The sequence below is a fragment of the Mustela erminea genome, chromosome 10 (genome assembly GCF_009829155.1).
Source record: "Mustela erminea isolate mMusErm1 chromosome 10, mMusErm1.Pri, whole genome shotgun sequence".
Classification (NCBI taxonomy): Eukaryota; Metazoa; Chordata; class Mammalia; order Carnivora; family Mustelidae; genus Mustela; species Mustela erminea.
Window position 1 is genome coordinate 86,524,249 of NC_045623.1, and position 21,520 is coordinate 86,545,768.

Here is a 21,520-nt window from a genome sequence, read left to right on the forward strand (position 1 = left end):
ATGCCTGTTTAGGGGGGGGAAAGAGCCTTATCATGTACCTTATAATATACTGTGTTGACCTTCCTTCAGGAAAGAGGAAACAGCAGGAAACAGGAAAACAGAAACCAGGAAACAGCATGTGTCATTGACATGACGTTGATTGCAGCTGGGTTCTCAGGAAACCTCTGGCCCATAACTGTTTTTGCTCTGTTTGCAGTGCGGGTCTGGGATGTCCGGCCATTTGCTCCTAAAGAGAGGTGTGTGAAGATATTTCAAGGAAATGTGCACAACTTTGAGAAGGTAAGTTCTGCATGGCAAAGTGTTTTACTGTCGATTTGACTCAAAGATAACATTTAAGATAGTGCTAAGAGCAGTATTTACATATATCAAATCATTATGTTGTATACCTAAAACTAAAACTATGTTCAATGTCAATTATATCTCAGTTCAGGGGGGATAAAAGGGGGTGGCACTAAGGGTAGAGGGTGGTAGCTTTACTAAGAAGGGGCTGCATTTCAGTTAACACTGTTCTCCATCAAAACTGTTCTTGTGGGGAGCCTGGGTGGCTCAGTGGGTTAAGCCTCTGCCTTCAGCTCAGGTCATGATCTCAGGGTCCTGGGTTCGAGCCCCACATTGGGCTCTCTGCTCAGCGGGGAGCCTGCTTCCCCCACCCCCCCCACCCCCCCCCCCCCGCCTGCCTCTCTGCCTACTTGTAATCTCTCTCTCTCTCTGTCAAATAAATAAATAAAATCTTAAAAAAAAAAAAAAAACTGTGCTTGCCTGGGTGGCTCAGTTGGCTAGGCAACTGCCTTTGGCTCAGGTCAGGATTCCAGGGTCCTGGGATCAAGCCCCCACATGGGGCTCCCTGGTCAGTGAAGGGCCTGCTTCTCCCTCTGCCGCTCCCACTGCTTGTGCTCTCCTGCCCTCTCATTCTGTCAAATAAATAAATTAAAAAACTGTTCTTGCCAGAAATAAAGCTAATGGAAGCATAGGGAGGAAGGCAGGTGGGACCCCCTTTTTTTTAAATTTTAAGATTAATTTAAGAGGGCGCCTGGGTGGCTCAGTGGGTTAAGCCGCTGCCTTCGGCTCGGGTCGTGATCTCAGGGTCCTGGGATCGAGGCCCGCGTCGGGCTCTCTGCTCGGCGGGGAGCCTGCTTCTCTCTCTCTCTCTCTGCCTGCCTCTCCATCTGCTTGTGATTTCTCTCTGTCAAATAAATAAATAAAATCTTTTTAAAAAAAAAGATTAATTTAAGATTTCTGACTTCAACAAGATAGTGTTATCCTTTTAGTTCTTTGGCAACTTTGACCCTCTGGTCAGTGTTCCATATGGAACCCAGCCTTCCTGGCTATTACTCATGGTGGCTTCCCTCACCTTCCCAGTGCCCAGCTCATAGGGCCCTGAGAATATGTCCCTCTTCTCAGTATGGATCATGGCCCAAAGTTTGAGAGAATTTTTTCTGTACTAGGTCAGCTCTTAATAGCAGCTTTTCCTCCAGATAATTTGTTAATAGAGACATATGGTTTTCTTTTGAGAGTCTATTTGATTCAGTTTCACTTTATAAATCAGATCTTAGGGCACCTGGTGGCTCAGTCCGTTAATTGTCTGCCTTTGGCTCAGGTCATGATCCCAGGGTCCTGAGATTGAGTTCCACACCAGGCTCCCTGCTCTGCAGGGAGTCTGCTTCTCTCTCTGCCCCTCCCCCCACTGGTTCTCTCTCACTCGCTCTCACTCTCTCTCAAATAAATCTTTAAAAAAATTGTTTTGTTTAGGGGCGCCTGGGTGGCTCAGTGGGTTAAGCCGCTGCTTTCGGCTCAGGTCATGATCTCGGGGTCCTGGGATCGAGTCCCGCATTGGGCTCTCTGCTCAGTGGGGAGCCTGCTTCCCTCACTCTCTCTGCCTGCCTCTCCGACTACTTGTGATTTCTCTCTGTCAAATAAATAAATAAAATCTTTAAAAAAAAAATTGTTTTGTTTTGTTTTGTTTTTTAAGATTTTATTTATTTATTTGACAGATAGAGATCACAAGTAGGCAGAGAGGCAGGCAGAGAGAGACGGAGAAGCAGGCTCCCCACTGAGCAGAGAGCCCGATGTGGGACTCGATCCCAGGACCCTGAGATCATGACCTGAGCCGAAGGCAGAGGCTTTAACCTACTGAGCCACCCAGGCGCCCCATTAAATAATTCTTATTTTTTGTTGAATTTGGTTTTATTTTTATTTTCCTTCAAGATAAAATTATTAATGAGGATCAAAATAAATATGGAGCAAAGGAAGTCTCCATTTGTAGGTGGAATAAAACTTTGTTGCCAGTTCCTCTCTTAATTTACTATAAATTAAACATTTTCTAACATTGGTTTGTATGTTATATGAAATAAAATATGTGGTCTTAGGCCACAGAATATAAAATAATGGCAATTTGAAGTCTCAGGGCACCTGGGTGGCTCAGTGGGTTAAGCGTCCAGCTCTTGATTTTGACTCAGGTCATGATCTCAGGGTTGTGGGATCAGGTCCCACACTGGGCCCCCACACTAGGTGTGGAGCCTGCTTAAGATGCTCTCTCCCTCTTCCCTGACCCTCCCCTTAAAACAAAAAATGAAAGAAAGAAATTTAAAAAGTCTCGGGAGTTTGGGAGAGGCTGCTTGGTTATGGACATTGGGGAGGGTATGTGCTATGATGAGTGCTGTGAAGTGTGTAAACCTGGCGATTCACAGACCTGTACCCCGGGGGGTAATAATACATTATATGTTAATAAAAAATAAAAATTTTTAAAAATAAAAACTTAAAGTCTTTTAGTGATTTTATAGTCTAGTAAAGAGGGGCTTGGTACATTACTGTATTCATTGAATTCCTGCTTATTCACCTTTGTAGAATCTTCTGAGATGCTCTTGGTCACCTGATGGAAGTAAGATAGCAGCTGGTTCAGCTGACAGGTAAGGGTTGCCGGGTGTGAGGTGAAGAGTAACGGAGCAGCAGGTCCCCTGTTATGCGTGATCCGAGCTGGAGCAGACACAGAGCTACGGCTGTGCTTGGAGAGGGATCCGTGTGCGGTGTGAAGGGCCTGAGCATCACATCAGACAGGCGCAGCGTTGCCCGTCTGGGTGCATTTTCGACGGGAAGGGCAAACACTTGCTTCACTTCTGTTGGATTCCCTCTGCCATCAGGGTGAAGTCTAGGCTCCTAATCTGCCTCCCGTTTCCCTCTTCAGAGTCTTCCGTGGTGCTTCAGTTCATCAGATACGTGTTGTGTACTCGCCTCCCCCACCATTGCCGCAGTGCTTCAGTCACATGGAACGTTCCCTGTCCTTACACCCCCTGTGCCTCCAGGCTTCTCTCTCATGTTCCCTCTTTCTCTAGACTTGCGTATCTCTCTAGAAATCGCCTCTGTGTTCTGTCTGTAAACTTTCACCGGCCCTCTCTCTCCCTTTCCTGCGGGGTAACACTAATCACTCTCCTCTCTGCTCTGTCGTCACACCTTACACATCCAGCCTTTATCAGCATTCATCACATCTTACAGTGAGACAAACGCCGTGAGGCACCCTCACTAAGTTATTTGCTCCCAGAGGTCAGGCAATGAGTCTTAGTCATCCGGAACCCAGAGCGGTATTTGACCTATTCTAAGCACTTAGTGAATATTACATGAATGAATTCCTAGCTCGAGGACAGCAGTCAGCTCTTAGCCTGCATATCAACTCAGCTATTGGTAACAGCTGCTGTGCTGAGGATGATTCAGAGCTGGGTGTGAGTACAATAGGGCCATGATTGCTAGATGCGGGTTATGTCAGCGTGTGAGCTAGGTGTTTTTCAGCCCCGGGCTGAATTCAAAGATGTTGAGACTTTCCTAGCTGTCAATTTAAACTGGCTCAGCCATTCAGTGATGAATTAGAGAAGGGAGCCGAGACGCCTGGGTGGCTCAGTCGGTTAAGTGTCTGCCTTTGGCTCGGGTCGTGATCCCAGGATCCTGAGAACCAGAAAAACCAGGGGTGTTTTCTAGGGGTCAAGGGTCCACATGCAAACAGGTTTGCATCCTGGTGGTATAGAAAGCTGCCTTGCAGAGGGAATCTGAGGGATTTTTAGTAGGCAGGTTGCTAAGGAAGACCTTAAGAAACGGACCCACAGCCTAAGGTGCGTTCTGACATAATAAGAACCAATTTAAGCGTTTTTACATCATTTTCAGTGGTGATACTTTTTTATGTAGTTAAGCTTTTACGTGATATTTGCCTAAGCTTTTGTTTTGAGCAGTTTGTTTCTGCCATTGACCCTTTCTAACTTTCAGTGTCCTCTTCCTTCTTTCCCTCCCCACTGTTCCTTTAAACCTTACATGGGGGCCTCATGGCTCTGGCCTGGGCACAGGCCATGTGTCTCCATGCTGGGGTTGGCCACGTTTCACAGGCCACCTCTCCAGTTAGCCCCAAGTCAGCAAGCAGCTCTGTTATGTAAGGAACCTGGTTCCTGCCAATTGTTGCCATGCCAAAGTAAGGGGAGGACAAGGAATCCTCTAAATTTAGCATCTAACTGGTGGCCATAGAGAGTGAGGCCTTCAAGTAAACCCTTGGAGATCTCGCTGGCTTTTATGTGCCTGGGAAATGTGTCCTCAGAAGATTGCTTTTCAGCTTGGCCTGGATTTGGCAAGTTTCCCCTCTCTACTTGAAAATCACCTCCCTCCTCATGTTCAAAATCAAAACCCTTCAACAGTTCCTATCCAGGACTGTGGGAAGACTGGCCAGTCTGTCTGCCGTGAATTAGTCAGCCTATTGTCTTCATGTTCATCTGTTGTGATGATGAATGTACTCGTCATAACAGCATCTGTCCTTCTGTGTGCCAAGTGCTTCACATAGGTCATCTCGTCACTTCTCTCAACCAAGCTGTGGGCTCAGCGTAGTCTCCATCATCACAGTGAAGGAGAGAGGAGTTCAGATAAGTTAAATACTTGTCTAAGGTTACTCAATGAGTAAATGGGTACATGAGACTTGAGCCCAGGTCTTTCGGACTCCTGAGCTCAGACTCTGTTCCTCTGCCATATCATCTTGGGGGCATTATTTGCTCTTAGCAAGGAAGAAGACGGCAGGAAGAACATGAACATCAGAGCCAAGGAGTCTGGAGACAGATGAGCTTCCTGCTTCCTCCCCATCTTGCTTGGAAATTTTATTTAGTTCCTGTGGAGTGTGGTCCTTGAGAGCTAAACAGTGCAAGTAAGAAGCTCGTATTTAGTTGTATTTTAGACTAAAAATGGAATGTCACATCAGCACCAGGCATTTTATAATCAAATACTGGTGACTATACCCTTTTTGGGTTGACTGAACAAAACAGATATGTAAATGATATTTATAACCTGCTTGAAAACCACCAGCCCTTTAAATTTACCAACAGATCATTTTTGCATGGTCATATGAAGATTATGTCTCTTTATTTTACCCTTCAGCCCAAAATGACCCAAGCAAGGTTGGAGGTCATAAGAACTTCTGAGGAGTGAGGGGAAGTAGAAGATGTGAGGGTGGTAAGAGAAAGGAGAATACCGGCGTTCTCATTTTAGTTCTGTCGCTAAGCCACGGATGAACTGTGTCGCCTTGGAAGAGTCATTGTTCTTAGCCTTCTTATCTGTAAATTGAGTTCAGACTAGCTGGTCTGGTCATGGGATTCCCATGAGTTCAGTGCAGGGTTGGTCAAGGATATATTTGGGTTGTGTTATACTGCAGAAATTTTCTGTCCCTTCTCTGGGCTCTGTGATTTGAATGCAGTACTGAGAAGCTCTAGTGGATTTGCAACCTAGGCTCCCAGCCTGCCGTAGTTAGGTTACCTATAAGACTTCCTGGACGAATAGCAGGTGCTCTTTAAGATTTCTGTGTGGGGACCATAGGAATAACTGTCCTTCTTCCTTGTTCTTTCCTATCTCAAAAGTTTACATTTGAAATACCAGTAATGCTTATGATTTTAGTTATTCCTGTATCTCTGTTCAGTTACTCGGAGGCAGGGTCCATCCCTTATTCAAAATCTGTATTTCTGGTTTCTAAATTCTAAATTTCTACATTCTAAAGCTAGTTCCAAAACACAGTTGAGTAAGTAAGGGTAATAAGTAAATCTTTGCTTCCATTTCTCTTAAAAAGCCAGGCCTCTGCCCACCCCTGAGCTCTAGGAAGCTCTAGCATTGTGCATCACGGTGCTTTGCAGGTTCGTGTATGTGTGGGACACCACAAGCCGGAGGATTTTGTACAAGCTGCCCGGACATGCCGGCTCCATCAATGAAGTGGCTTTTCACCCAGATGAGCCCATCAGTAAGTCTGTCCTAACTTTGGGGTAAGGGAAACTATGGGAACCTCCCTAAAGGGGCCCTGAAAATACCAAGGCAGAGGTGGGTGTCTGTTGTATGTGAATTTCCATGTGGGCTTTATGGCCGTCCATTGACAGTCTCGCCATGGTTTTAAATGGTGACAGGAAGAACATGTTCCATCTTCTTAATCTCAAAGGGAGTCTGGTTAATCTATTTCTAGTTCTCTTGAGTTTATATGCTTCAAGTCTGGTGCAGTGATATATTTGGATAAATAATATTTCTTAATATTCAACTATAAGTTGCAATTTAACCTTTTATTGACTAGCTAATTAAACAGTGGACCTTGAATTTAAGGAGAGAGCGTAACTTTCTCCCAGGCTAACTATAACAAGCGGAAACACATTTGCAGAATGTCTGACACAGACATTGATTCTTCCCTGGAATGGCTGAGAAGGTCTTTTTCACAAGGTTTGGCTGACACGGGACATCAGGGTTTAGACCCTGATAATGCATTTACCATAGCACAGTCCACCCTGTGGTTTCAAGAGGACTTGGATTGAAAAGCCAGGCTACCGTTTCCTGTGAGCAGTGTTGAAGAGGAGGGGAATTTAAACTAAACCCAATTGCTCTTTTATACCAAAATTGGCTCTTGACACAAGAGCCCTTGAGCACCGAGTCTCCTTGAGCCTTCATTAGTTCCAGTTATCTTCTCCATTCTCCTCACCCCAGTCCTCTCAGCGTCCAGCGACAAGAGACTGTATATGGGCGAGATTCAGTGAAGACACAGGAAGGAAGAACCACCGGCTGCTTGACCCTGAGACCTCAGGCGGCATGAGTGGCATCCAGCGGGGCCCAGGCCAGCAGCCTCCCTTCGGATGAAGATCGTTCCTAGCAAAAAGCAAGGAGGAGGTGGCCATGTTCCAGCAACCACTGCTATCCCGTTCCACCAGGATGATTAAGGCAAGCTGACAGTGGCCTCTAAAAACCACCGGCCAGATTTCAGGGACTGTTTGGGTTTTTTCCTTTTTTTTTTAAGTAAGAGTTTTTCAAAGAGACAGACATGGATTGGTTTGTAGTTTCCTGTTTCCTAATCCAGGCCGAAAACAGGGAATGTGACTGAAATTTGTTTATTGGGAATTTTTTTTTTTAATTCAATAACTGGCTTGTATGATATTTTTCTTTCTGTGTTTCTCTGAGTCATTTTGTATTAAAAACCAAATAGATGCCTTTTTACAAGAGCCATGTGGATTGGATTTATTGTTGTCTTTGAAGCTTGATCGCTGTAAATCTGAGCTGGGCAAGATGTGGCCAGGGGAATACAGTCCATTTAAACTTCCAAGATGCTATTTACAGGTTTACAGGGATGTCTAGGGTTTTCCCCCCTTTTCTTCTTTTTAGATTTACTCCCATGAAGATTAATTCCCAGAGAATAATTATCCATAACAAACAGTTTCTCACCTACTAGATGCATAGCAGTCAAGAGGTGTAAAGTCTAAAAGAACCTAGTTTCTGTACACTTTGACATGCTCTTTAAGGAACAGGGTCTGTTTCCTACTCTGCCTTCTGCCAAAAACACTGTTCTGAGCAGCAGTCCCTACAGTCAGGCTCCCTGAGTGGGCACGGGATTGGGGGCAGCCTCAGCCGGTAGGAGTGGCGGGCTGGAATGCTGCAGCAGACTCAGCTCAGAAGCAACAGGAGCGAGTTGTGCGGTACCTGGACTAGGACAGCATCTGAGATTTTTTTGCACTTCTGCTTCCTCGTCCTTCCTAAACTGACAAGGACATTGAAAAATGCTGTTAGTTGCTTTCTACCCTCAAAACAGGTTACTGTCTCCCTAGATCACTGGGTGACTGTGCCCAGTGCACACACACCGACACTAGTGGATCCCAGCTGGCACAGGGGCATGGTGTGTGCCTTCTGGGAACCTCCTGTCTCGACACAGAGGTCTTCAGACCTGCCGCCTGTTTGGAACATGTGTGGTTTTGTACATTGAGCTCCCAAACCTGAATCATCTGTTTATCTCATTGTAAGACTGAGTATAGTTCTATGTGAGCACACCTCCAAGACTTATTTAAGTCATTAATGAAGGAACCAACAGGATAATAAAGCTGTCAAACCAGTTACTTTTCATAGAGTGAATGAATTTTGGATAACATGCACTGGAAACAAAGTAATTTATTGTGCCTGCCAGAGTTCAGGAAGTCTCAACAGGTGATGGGATCCTGCTCACACTGGGACTCAGAGAATGGGCAAGGGCACTGCCAGGTGGACAACGAACAGGTGCCTTCCAAGAAACTACAGGCACAAGCTTGAAAGCTTCGCACATTTCCTGAACCGAAAGAACTTCAGCTTGGGAGAGTTTGTCCTTCATGTACTAGATCCTATAGCTTAAGGTTTCCTAAAGTGTATTCCACAGAACAGTTTCCCCCATACGTTAGCGACCTTAGGACATAAAGTCCCCATGCTCAGATAAGTTTGGGGGTAACTTGGGTTAAATAAAGTGCAGTTTCTTTGCTGCAGGACTGCTCAGAGCCTTTAAAACAAACTAGAGAGGCGCCTGCATGGCTCATTTGGTTAAGCATCTGCCTTCAGCTCAGGTCATGATCCCAGGGTCCTGGGATCAAGTCCCACATCAGGCTCCTTGCTCAGTGAGGAGCTTGCTTCTCCCTCTCCCTCTGCCTGCCACTCCCCCTGCTTGTGCTCTCTCCCACTCTCTCTCTCTCTCTGTGTCAAATAAATAAATATTTAAAACACACACACAAACTATAGAGGTATCTTCACAGGGAGTGGTGACTGAGATTTCAGGCGTGAGCAATAATTACACAGAAGGTTATGCCTTTAACCGGATTAGATTTGGCCAACATGGTCCGCAAGCTGCTCCTCACACCTCTAACACTCTCACATTACTCCCGAATCTCTCTCGAGCACCAGACCCCTCCCCTATCTCTGTCTTGGCTTAGGGGAGAACAAGACTTGAACCTTAACACCGCACTTTCAAAGCCTCCCAGTCCCTTGAGAAGTTGACTGCGCCTGGGAGAGACCAAGGCCCTGGAGACTGCTAGGCTTTCCTCTAACCTCAGCCTCTTTGCCCCTCCCAAGTGCCTTCTTCAAAGGCTGGATAGAAGCCATTAGCAGGAAATAGCAGCACCATTTAGAATTTGCAGGGAATAGCGGCCCTAGCCTGGGGAATAAGGATTTGAGTATAAAACATCCCTAGAGGGTGCAAATTGTATTCTCACTTTGGGAGAGATAGATTGCTCCCGAATGAGTAATGGCATCTCTGGTCTTCAGTTAATTTCCCTTTATGACTTCCACAGTCTCTAGCACTTAATACCATTGGCACTTAAAGAGCCAAATCTTTTTTTTTTTTTTTTCCACTGTGTGGTTGAGTTTGGTGGGCTGAGCTCTGAGGGAGGTGGATTTGGACAGGTCGGGAATCTTACCAGAGTGGCTTCTTCACAGCAAAACTCTGGTTGTTTCTCACCGATAGACCTGGAATCTACTGCTTGTTAATATCTCAGAAGTGCGTGAACAGGAAACTGAGGTGTGAGAGAGAAAGAGCAATTTGGGGCTGTAGGCAGTGGAGCCACAGGGAAAGGCCATCAGGCCATTTGAGTTAGGACAGAATTGCTCTTTCCAAGAGACTTTAGGGCTTGACAGCTGTGTCCCAGGACACAGGGAGGGGCCTGACTTAAAAGACAACCCCTGTTCCTGTGGGACTAAATGAAGCCAAATCTGAGCTCTGAGCCTGCCCTCTGCCCTCCGGTCAGTTGTCTCAGTATCCCAGGTGCACCCGCTCTCTATCAATCCCTGAGATGCCCCAAACTCTCTTCCTTTGTTCCAGGCTTCAACTTTCCCTCACTTGCCTCTGACAACCACTTAGACTCTCAGATCTTCTTTAATTTTATCCTCTAGACCAGTAGTTCTCAACTCAGCAGTTTTGCCTCCCAACGGACATTCAGCAATGTCTGGAGACTTCTGATTGTCACAAGCGGAGGGATCCTGTGCACGTCCAGTGAGCAGGGGCCAGAATGGCTCAAAGAATGAGGTGCTCCAAAAGGTCGGCGATGCTCTTGAAAAACCCTGCTTCAGAACCATGATTCTCAAAGTATGCTTTCTGGGACGGCACCAGCAGTGGCATCTCCTGAGGACAAGCTAGAAATGCACATTCTAGAGCCCCATCCAAGATCTACTGAACCAGAAGTTTAGGGGGAAGGAAGTCTTCAGCCTCTTGTTTTCACAAGCCCTGCAAGTGATGCGATGCAAGCCAGCGAGCCCCGGCTCCACGGGCTCAGAGAGTTGTAATCTTTCTTAGGAGAGCCACAGGCTTCTGTTTACTCTAATAGCTGCCCCTGAGTATGTGTTTAGCTGTTCTTTCTGGCTCGGTGCTGTCCATGCATGATCTCATTTGATTGTCAAACGGGGCAACAGGTTCAAAGAGGAGTAAGACCCAAGGTTAACCAGCTAGTGAGTAGCAAAGCCAGAAAGTCAATCCAACCGCAGCTCCTACCTCTTCACCACCTTGTAGCCCTCGTGGCTTTTCGCCTTGAATGCAGATTAGAATCAGCGGGTGAGTCTTTAAAACTCCAGATGCTCACTTAGATCATGCCCTGGGCCAGTTAAATCAGAATCTCCAGGGTGAGCATGAGTATTTTTAAAGCTTCCTTAGGTGATTGCAATATGAAATCAAGGTTAAGGATATTAACATTAGCCATGTCTACAGTCATAGCCAGGAGGGCAGCATAAAGCCAAACTGACTTCCCCTGCCACCTCTGGATCTCTGGGAAACCTCTGCTCGGACATGTGGTTTATGTGAGCTTACACCCACTTCTACACCCGTGGCTGAGCTGAAACTTTGGACCAGAGATCAGAGGTTGACCCACTGTGATCAGTGATCATCTCTGCCTGATGACTTGGGGTTTGTTTAGAAAAAAGACCTGTGACTTACATTCAGAACCCCTGGGACAGCATCCAAAGGTGCCAGAGCTAGAAAGGGCCTTCCGGGTGCTCGGGTCATCTGGTCCAGCCTCAGCTTACAGGAGGGGAAACTGAGAGGAGTTATGGGTTTTCCAAGGTCACATCCATATTATGAAGTCAGGGGGTTTGCTCACTCGGGAAGGAGTTATTTAACACCCCTCTGTGACAGGTGCTGTGGCAGGCTCTGAGAATACAGAAATGATAGTCATAGTCTTTGGGGGAGTTGCTAGGGGAAAATGGTGGGGAGAAAAACAAAAGCCAGGACCTCTCAAACTTTTCCCCTTGTGTGTCCTTAATGATGGAGAAGAATAAACTGGGGCAGGAGAGACTTGAAATTAATAACTTTGAAATGTTACCTTGGGGCACCTGGGTGGCTCAGTGGTTTAAAGCCTCCACCTTCAGCTCAGGTCATGATCCCAGGATCCTGGGATTGAGCCCCACATCGCATCTGGCTCTCTGCTCAGCGGGGAGCCTGCTTCCCTTCCTCTCTCTGCCTGCCTCTCTGCCTACTCGTGATCTCTGTCAAATAAATAAAATCTTTAAAAAAAAAAGAAAAGAAAAGAAACATTACCTTAAACCTAAAATGTAAGACCCCCCACTTACTATTTTGAAAATATTCAAACAATTTGAAAGATTAATATAGTGAATATCTATATGCCCCACCTAGATTTGATAATTCAACAATCTCTCTCTCTGTCACACAACATATATACAACTTTCAGTGACTATTGAGAGTAAGAGACATCATACTTCTTCACTCCCAAATATTCCCAAATACTTCAGCAAGCATCTCCTAAGAATTTTCTTCCATAACCACAGTTAACATTACCACGACTACGAAAATTAGCAGCAATCTGTAATACTGTCCAATGATCATATTAAAATTTCCTCTGTATCAAAAGTGTCTTTTATAGGGGTGCCTGGGTGGCTCAGTCAATTAAGCCTCTGCTTTCAGCTCGGGTCATGATTCTGGGGTCCTGGGATCGAGCCCCACGTCCCACTCCGTGCTCAGTGGGGAATCTGCTTCTCCCTCTCTTCCCTGCTCCTGCTGTCTCTTGCTATCTCTGTCTGTCCAAAAAATAAAATCTTTTTTTTTTTTAATGTCTGTTATAGCTGTTTTTTTTTTTCAATCTGGAATCCATTGGGTTTCATGTGTCTGGCTATTCTGTCTCTCTAGTGTCTCTTAACTCAGAGCAGTCCCCCTACCTTTTTCCTACAGAAATTGACTGTTTAAATGTGCTTGGTTTTGTGTGCTGCTTCCTAACGTAGCTGTACTTGTTTTACACTAATAAATGTTTTAAATGACTGAGCACCAAGTAAAATTGACACTCCAGAAAAAGGTACCACATTTATCTGCATTTTGTGTCATCTCATGCCCTCCTTTTTGGAAAAGATACAAATAAGCAACTCAAACAGAATCTAATCCATCCTGGAGGCATGCCTATAAGCCAGGGACAGTGCCTGAGGAGGAGTTAGCGTTAAGTTGTACTGAGAGTTAGAATGTGGGGAGAAGGGGCACCTGGGTGGCTCAATGGGTTAAGCCTCTGCCTTCAGCTCAGGTCATGATCCCAGGTCCATTAGGGAGCCTGCTTCCCCCCTCTCTCTCTGTCTGCCTCTCTGCCTACTTGTGATCTCTGTCAAATAAATGAATTTTTTAAAAAAAGAACCTGGGGAGATGGGAGGGAGCTGGGAGCCGGGAAGTACAGCCTGGATAGTGGAAAAAACAGGGACAGTAGCACAGATCACCAAATCGGGAGTGTTCAGAAATGACACACAGCACATGGCGGGAACAGCATGGTGGAGGCGTGACAGGCAGATGAGTAGGAACCTTGGAAAGCGCTGGAGGAGCCAGATTGCAAAGGGTCATGAAAGCCAGTGTGGCAGCTCTGGGCTGGTCTTGCAGAAAGGGAGCCAGTCCAGTTTTCTCCCTACTCTGACAAGGACACCTGATGAGGCTTGGCTTCCGGTTCTGGGTACCCTCCCAGAAGATCTTTGTGAGGAACAGCTTTGGGAACCATGCAAGACAGATCAGTGTCTTCATACACCAGATGGCTGCGCTGGAGAAAAGAAAAGGCTCTTCCTCTGGGGGGCTTCAAAGTGCAGAGCCCAGACGAAGTGGACTAGAAGACAGCAGCTTTGCACAGCTTTGCGCTGTATCGATTTAGAGGGCTCAAGCGGCTCACAGACTCCCCAGGGGCGGCTATTACAAGGTACCTGTAAGCAGGTCCTGTCTGCAGAGATTGGGTTTGAGCCGGGCTGGTGTGGGGCCCAGGTTCAAGGGCAGGTGTCTACACACTAACGCTGGGAGCTACGCAATTAGAGGACCCCTTTCCCAGCTCCACTGTTCTATGATTCTAGATGGCCATTTGCCCCAGACTCGAAGATGCTAATTTTAGGATTCAGTGCATTGTTGTGAAAGGACACCTGGGTGAGGGATGGGGAGCCAGCAGGGGATTGGGAATCCTGTTGGAGCCTGGGGTCGGGAGGCCTGAGCTAACCCTGCCGGTCCTTCCTATCCCAGGGGATCCCCCAGACAAGTGCAGCCCCAGCACAGCACCATGAAGGCCCAGCCAAGTACAGGGCTGACTGGAGAGGCCAGCCCGCCGCATCCCCAGCTCAGGTGCCCCGAGGGCAGACTTTAACTAGAAGCCCGCAGCCACCAGGGACTACTGGAAAGGGAGATGCCTCTTGGCTGCAGAGGCTGTGCTAGGCGTTCTGGACCCCACTGCCCCAAACAAGGAGATGACACTTTTCTACGAACTGTTTGGGGTCTCCCAACCTAGACCTTGTCCGCTCACTGACACCCTATGCCGGCCTCTTCCTTTTCTCTCAGCCATTTCTGCTTAGCGGAGATTTGTTTTTTCCTTTTAAGATTTGCTCCGTGGGGCGCCTCGGTGGCTCAGTGGGTTGAAGCCTCTGCCTTCGGCTCGGGTCATGATCCCAGGGTCCTGGGATCGAGCCCCACGTCGGGCTGTCTGCTCAGCGGGGAGCCTGCTTCTCTTCCTCTGTCTGTCTGCCTCTCTGTCTACTTGTGATCTCTGTCTGTCAAAAAAAAAAAAAAAAAAGATTTGCTCCAAAACTGAGATTTTGAGGCCAGTTGGTTGGAGAGGAGTGGTGGCAGGAAGGAAGCAAGAGGAGGTAAAAAGTACATGCAGAACTTAAAGAAAAGGGGGCACCATTCCTGAAACACACCTCCCTGTTTGACGCTCGTGTGTCCGCACTTCTGCCTGGCAGCCTAAACCTGAGTCAGCACTGTCTTTTCTCTGAAGTTTTCCATCACCACGCAGAGTTACCCACTCTCTCCACCATCCTGTCTCTGCACCCGGAGGCCCTCCGCCGCTCTACACAATGCCAGTAACCACCTGCTTCTCTGTTCTGCCTGCCCTGCAGACCCAAGAGTCACAAACTCAGGGGCCCGTCAGGGACCAGAGAGGGAAGGCAGGTGGGCGAAAACTCAGGGTTTAAGAAGATAAGCAGTGGGGGTGCCTAGCTGACTAGCTCAGTAGAGCACGTGACTCTTGATCTCAGGGTTGTGAGTTCGAACCCCATGCTGGGTGTAGAGATCACTTTAAAAAAAAAAGAAGAAGAAGAAGAAGAAGAAAAAGCAGCAGCAATAGGCGATGCCACACTGTTGGCCAGTGTGCTAACCCCCAAGCCTTTATCCCGAGGGTTCTCCAGGGCACCTGTCCTCTTCATTTTGAACTCCAGAGCTCCTAGCACAGTGCCCAGCGCAGTCCTGGACCTGACCCGGAGGTCTTGACATCCAGGTCTCTTAATGAGCTGTGCGGCTTAACAGAACTCACACAACCTCTCCGCCCTTCAGGTTCTCCCCAGCTCTTCATTTCTCCCCTCTTCCAAAAAGGCCTCTGGAAGCTCATCCAGGCCAGCTGCCTTCCCACTTGTCCCTGAGAGAGCTTGCATTGAGGTGTTAGTTTGGAGGCCTGCACAGGAGGTGAGGACAGACGGACAGAGCAGTCTGCTGGTCCTCTTTCCCCAAACACACTCCCACACACGCAGGTCCACTTTGTTGTTTTAGAAATGTATGATTTCTTTGGAAGGAAAGGTTCTGTGAAAAAAGAAAAGCTTGAAAAACGCAAGGAACGAAACAGAAATATTACAGGTAAAGTAGTTCTTCTGCCTGGGGGCAAATCTTGTTTCTGCCATGTCCCTGTCTTGCGTGTGTGACCCTGGACAAGTGCTCTAACCTGTCTGAGCTTCAGTTTCCCCATCTGGAAAAAGGGGATGATGATAGCACCTACCTTAAAGGTATGTGGTGAGGTTTAATGATTTACTGAGAGAAATCGCTCAGAACAGTGCCTGGCCCAGAATGCTTAAGAGACATTAGCTATTGTGATATCATATAAAATATATCTGGTCTTCGTCCCCATTTGTGAGATCTCCTGAAATTCTTGGAATGTCCCCAGTGATAGGATTGCCTTTTGTTATTCGTGAGTCTCCTTGGATGACATCTGGCTTTATTCTCATGAGGGGACTCAGGACGGGGCTGGTCACCAGACAGATTAAGTGACTAGAGGCGAAACTGTCAGCCGCTCCCTCTCATCTCTGGGAAGGCCTGGGGTTGGGAAGGCCCTGCAGACTGAACTCCATAAAATCTCTCGAGCAATGAGATCCGGAGCCGCTTCTGGGCTGGGGAACCTTCTAGAAGGATGGTACGCCCCAACCCCTCAGGGAGAGACCCTTCCAGACATCGCCTGACCCACCTCTTCCTCTGGCTGTTTATTTGAATCCTTTCTAAGAAACCAGTAAAGGTTAAGTCAAGCACCTTTCTGTGCTTGTTCTGTAAGGGGTTCACGAGAGAATTATGGGAGCTGAGGAGGAGGTCAAAGGGATCCCCGACTTAGAGCTGGTTGGGGAGAAGCAGGGGTGACCAGAGGTTGTGGCTGGCATTCGCGGGGCAGGCAGTCTTGTGGGACTGACCCTTCAGCTGCGGAGCCCTGCTCATTCTGGGTCCTCAGTGTCCGAAATGGGGTGAATTGTCAGACAACTAGTCGGTGCTGAAGAATTGGTTGGTGTCAGAAAATACCCCAGAAACGATCGTTAGTGAGCATGTTCTGTCCTCTAACATGGAAGAAGAAGAAATTAATAGGCTTTTTTTTAAAAAGGATTTTATTTATTTGACAGAGAGAGAGAGAGAGATCACAAGGAGTCAGAGGGGCAGGCAGAGGGGGTGTGGGAGAAGTAGGCTCCCCGCTGAGCAGAGAGCCCGATGCAGGACTCGATCCCAGGACCCTGAGATCATGACCGGAGCTGAAGGCAGAGGTCCAACCCCACTGAGCCACCCAAGCACCCCAGAAATGAATAGGCTTAACATTTTAGCCATCTCATGAGTGAACTTTCTGTGGAACTCAGTGTTAACCCTCAGAGGGACTATGGTGGAATATTCAGACCCTGGGACCTCTTGGTTTAGGACAAAGGGGGAACTCCCCACCACCTGGTAAATCTCAAGCCTACAGCAGCCCCTCCCATGCCTCTCTCCAGGGCTGACGGTGACTCTGCCTCCTCACTCAGGAAGCGTGGTTACTCTCTGAATCATCTCTGTCCTTTATTTCAAAATCCTACTTCATTTGCCCCACAGCCTCTCCCTACTTAAGGGGTTAGTCATCCTTCATCTGGGCTATTACCAGCCCCTCTGGACGTCATCCCCCGTTTTCCTAACCCCCCGACATCTTCCGAAGCTGTTTCTGGCTGTTCCTACAATTAGACCGCCTTCCCCCCCCACCCCACCCCCTGAGAACGCTGGACTTCCAGGGGGTAAAGAGAGCTCGAGGTGTGCTGAAGCCTGAGGCCAGGAGGATCATGCATTCATCACATATTTGCTGACTCCTGGCCCCATCGAAGCCCTGAGGGATATAGAGATAATTTTTGACCCAGTTGCTATCCGCAGAGAGCTCGCAGTCTATTGGGGGAAACCCGTGAAATCGAGCAAGTATAGTAAATCCCAGGAAAAGCTTGAATGGAGGTAGCCCAGACCACTGCTAGCCCAAAAGTGAAGGCACCACCCTGGGTCCCAGAGGGTGAGGAAGGCTTCCGAGGGGAAGTGACAGTTGTGCTGAGATTTGAAAATTACGGTTCTCCAGGTTAAGAATTTAGACGGGAGACACACTTTAGACAGAACAAAACACACAAAGCTTGGAAGATGTCACGGTGTGTGCGTGGCTTCATTAGGGCAAGGCTTGGACTCGGAATGACCTGGGGCCAGCGGCTAATTCTGCTGAGGTCAGGACAGACCCTCCTTTGTCCTGTGGGATGGACTTAAGAGTGCTACAGCCAGGCCTTGGAATGGGGTGTCCTGGGTGGGATGTGATCCACCCGAGAGCCTGGGAAGGGCTGGTTACAGCCCCAATGGAGCCCACCGCTATTATAGGGCTTAAATGAGATAATATATATCAAGCAACCGGCTCAGAGTAAGCACTCAAGACGTGGTAGCTATTGTTGTTAATATTATTGAATTGCATCATTAAAGTCATGGAGGAAGCTGGTAGAGGCGCTTTCTGGAAGAGACCCCAAAGAGGATCTGCTGGAGAACCGTTACATCTGGGCCGAAGCTTCGTGGGGCTAGTTCTCATTCTTTTGTGGAAATAGACTCTTTGAAGAATCTGATGAAAGCCTCTCCCCAGAAAAAGGCACATCTGCTCACATGAAGCTTTGCATATCATCTCAGGGACTTCACAGACTCTGGAAGCCCGTCTGGTCATAGAAACCGGTGGGACACAGCTGTTCCTCGCCAAGCACGGCTGAGAAAAGTTCCCACTGTTCCCTTGGCCTATTACTCCAAGTGAAAACCTTAGCACAAGGAGTTTCAACTCCAGGAATAACCTGTGTGTCTCAAAACACCCAGCTGCATGCCCAGGAATGGCTGGGGGGTGGTGGTGGTGGGGCAGTGAAGAGCCCATTTTAGTAGTCCGGGGAGAGGATGGGGCTGGTTTCTGACTTCGGGGGTACACAGTCTCCCTGGGCCTGCAGCGCCCTCCTGGTGCTTGGATTCATGCTCAGCTGGGTCGTCATCCTTGGGTTTTTAACAAGGAGCCGTGCATTTTCCTTCTGCAGCAGACCCCACCAATTACAGAGCTGGTCCCAGGAGAAGATTATAAGAATGGATCTGAGAGCTTACTATGGGAGCAGCATACAAGTGGCAGGGCTGGGACTGGAACCCAGGCTGTGTGGGTGCAGAACCCCGGGTCTGGATCTGCCTCACACTGCCCGCTGGTCATAAGCGGCTAGTTAGAGCAGAGAAGGTGGGAAGAATTAGCAACGTTCTGTTTCTTCTGCCCCTAACACTGCTTCCCGCCCCCCCCACCGCCTCTCCTTCCCTCCTGTTGTCTTCTCGGGATTAATGCCATTTCCTCAAGGAAGCCCTTCCTGGTTTCCACACCTGGACTGTGCCCCCTTATGCTGTCTTTTACCCTTTTTCGTCCTTGAGAGCGAACACTCATCAGAGTCTGTCATTATGCATTTCCGGTTGTAAGGACAGTCCCTCAATGAACTGCTCTCCCAGTGGCTACAGAGACTGGTTGGTTCCCTCGCTCCCAGTGGAGAGCCTGGCACACAGTAGGAATTCTATAGATATCATTGGGAAGGTACGGTTCACAGAATGGTCAGATGGGACAGAGAAGCGGAAGAGGATGACACAGGAATTCCTGCCTGAGTGATGCGAACCACAGAGGTGACTATAGGAAGTTTGGAGGGAGGCAGGGAGGATGAAATGGATTTGGCACGGGTTTGGAAGTTCGAGTGCTTTTCAAGGTGTCTTGGAGAGAGCAATCTTTTCTTTTTTTTTTTAGATTTTATTTATTTACTTGAGAGAGAAAGAAAAAGAGAGCATAAGAAGGGGGAGCAGCAGAGGGAGAGGGAGAAGCAGACTCCCAGACCAACAAGGAGCCGGATGCCTGAAATGGGGCTTGGTTCCAGAACTCTGGGATCATGACTTGAGCAGAAGGCAGACGCTTAACTGACTGAGCCACCCAGGCATTTGGAAGGAGGCAGTCTTCTGCTTTCTGACTTCCTCCCCACTGCAGTGGGGGTGAGGGGCTGGCCACAGCCCTTGGGAGGACCTCTGTCTCTGCCATCAGGCATCTCACCCTCATGCCGCTGGGAGCCTGTCTGTTCCCTGCACCGGGAAGCTCAGTGCGCTCTGGGACCGTGCTGCAGTGCTCATCTCTGGACCCCTGGGTCCCCGAGGGGTGTGTATGCAGTCCGGCCTCAGTAAATGCCAGTAGAAGGAAAGAGGGAAGGACGAACACGTGACCAGACACTTAGGAGGGAGGCTGGGATGAGGAGCAGATCTGGGAACCAGAGTGGAATGAGAGGGCCAAACCTGGAACCTCGGGGTCCCAGGGACAGGGTGGAGAGAGGAGAGCTCCAGCACCCTCAGGAGCTCAGGCACAGGGTTACGAGTTTTAGTCACACAACTGCTTTCCACTCTCTTGGCAACTCTCAAGCTGACATTATTCCCACTTTGCTAAGAAAGCTGAGGCCCAGAGAGGAGACGTGACATGCCCAAGGTCACACAGCTCTCCAGCCGCCGGGAAGTCCGGGTCTGACCCAGGGCCCTCAGCCCCCAAGCCGGCGCTCCTCCCAGTCACTCCTGCCTCTCCCGCCTCCTCCACTGCCCTACCCCTTCTCCCCTCCTCTCCGCTCCCGCGGCCGCCCCGCCCCTCCCTCCCACCCTCCCTGCCGGTGGCGGCGGCGGCGGCGGCAGCGAAGCCACGTGGTGGGGCCGGGAAGCCGCGGCCGCGGAGCGCCCGGGCGGCTGCCCCAGCTGGGCAGTGCTGCTCTGCGCCGCGCGGCGCTCGGTGCCCGCGTCCCCCGCTCCGCGCTCCCCGCCAGCCGCCCCGGGGCAAGGAGGCGCGCCTGGCGGCCGGCCGGCAAGACAAAGGAGGCGCGGCGCGGCAGAGCCAGCGCGGGCCGACGGACCATGGACTCGGAGCGCGAGCGGCCGGCCCCCGCCCTGAGGACCCGGCGCTCCCGGGCCCGGCCCTAGGCGCCCGGCCCCGCCGCCCGGGGCGCGCAGCCGGGAGGACGCGGAGCCCGCGCGGCGCGGAGAAGGCGGCGGCCGCCGAGCTAGAGGGGCGCCGCGGCGGACGGCCCGCGCGGCCCCCGGAGCCATGGGCAAGTGCAGTGGGCGCTGCACGCTCGTCGCCTTCTGCTGCCTGCAGCTGGTGAGCGCCGGGCGGCCGGGGCCGGGTGGGGCTTGGCGGGGCGGGGTCCCGGGCGTGCGGGTGGGCCGTGGGTCTCGGTGCGTGTCTGCCGCGAGTCCCAGCTTGGGGTAGGGGGGTGGGCCGGAGTCACGGAGCGGACGGGCGGAGCCTGCTCCTGCTGGCCGGGCTGGCTCTTTGTGTGCGCTCCCCGCCAGGCGCTCCCCGGTCCCCGAGTGCGTCCTGCGCGCGGGTCCCCCCCACGCCCACCGGCACCATGCGAGTGGCCTGCTGAGGGACTGTGGCTCGCTGGGGCCGGGGGGTGTGTCCCGGGCTGCTCGGCGGAGACGCTGAGGTCCCTGCCGGGTGTTTTCCGCTAGATTCCTCGGTTGCTAGCGGCTCTTCCTTCCTCGGGGGTCTGTGCCCGTGTTGAGTGTTTCTCGCAAAGTCTCTGCTCCTCTGTGTCTGTCTCCGTCTTTCTCCTTGGGGTGTCTCTAGCTCTCTAACCATTTCTGGTCCACGTTCGTCCGTGTGTGTGTTGGGATCTTAGACTCCAAGAACCGTACTCTCCTCCTCCTCCTTTGTGCTGTTTCTGCCTGCCTTCACCCTCCTGACTGGGCAGGCCTGGGAATGGAGAGCCACCTCTCTTGGAGAGCGTCGCAAGGAACTGCCAGGTCCTGGGCCAGTCTGTCAAACTGGGTGCTGACCGCCCTCCCCGCTTTGATTGTGGCCACTGCACCCAGGGGCTCTCCATCAGCCATCGGTTCCTCCCCAGCGTCATGGGTGGGGACCAGCACCTCGCCTGGGCAGGCAGGGGTGAGGGGTGGGGATCCTGGGGTGCCCTGGCAGGGAGGGGAGCATCTGGGGAAACTCTGCTTCATCCCAGCTTAGGGAACTCAGGTTCTTGCCTCAGGGAGGTCAGTGGAGTGAATCTGAGGGCTGAAGGGGACCAGTGCTCTTCAACTCAAGCTCTGGCAGGTGAATTTGGGGAGCATGTTCAGGAGAAGCCAGGGTCTCCTGCCCATCCTAGAGCTCGGGCCTGACAACTAGGGGGTTTTGAAGCTGTGCTGAGCCTCTAGGCAGAGAGGTGCACAGGAACCTCCTTGGGCAGAGCTCCCAGCACTAAGCCTCCCTGATGCCCAACTCCA

At 50.0% G+C, this 21,520-nt stretch overlaps 2 protein-coding genes across 2 annotated transcripts in view; both read left to right on the top strand.

The window, feature by feature from the left end:
- The window catches only part of SNRNP40 (small nuclear ribonucleoprotein U5 subunit 40), a 37,948-nt gene extending 30,470 nt beyond the window's left edge, over positions 1 to 7,478 (top strand). Inside the window, exons 7-10 of the mRNA XM_032302178.1 lie at positions 197 to 279; positions 2,845 to 2,906; positions 6,141 to 6,244; positions 6,970 to 7,478. Of these exons, the coding sequence (XP_032158069.1) occupies positions 197 to 279; positions 2,845 to 2,906; positions 6,141 to 6,244; positions 6,970 to 7,019 (299 nt within the window). The 3' untranslated portion in view covers positions 7,020 to 7,478. The remainder of the gene's footprint in view (positions 1 to 196; positions 280 to 2,844; positions 2,907 to 6,140; positions 6,245 to 6,969) is intronic.
- A 12,450-nt stretch (positions 7,479 to 19,928) lies between these two features.
- Positions 19,929 to 21,520, top strand: part of NKAIN1 (sodium/potassium transporting ATPase interacting 1) — a 41,001-nt gene continuing 39,409 nt past the window's right edge. Inside the window, exon 1 of the mRNA XM_032302847.1 lies at positions 19,929 to 20,396. Coding sequence (XP_032158738.1) covers positions 20,343 to 20,396 — 54 coding nt within the window. The 5' untranslated portion in view covers positions 19,929 to 20,342. The remainder of the gene's footprint in view (positions 20,397 to 21,520) is intronic.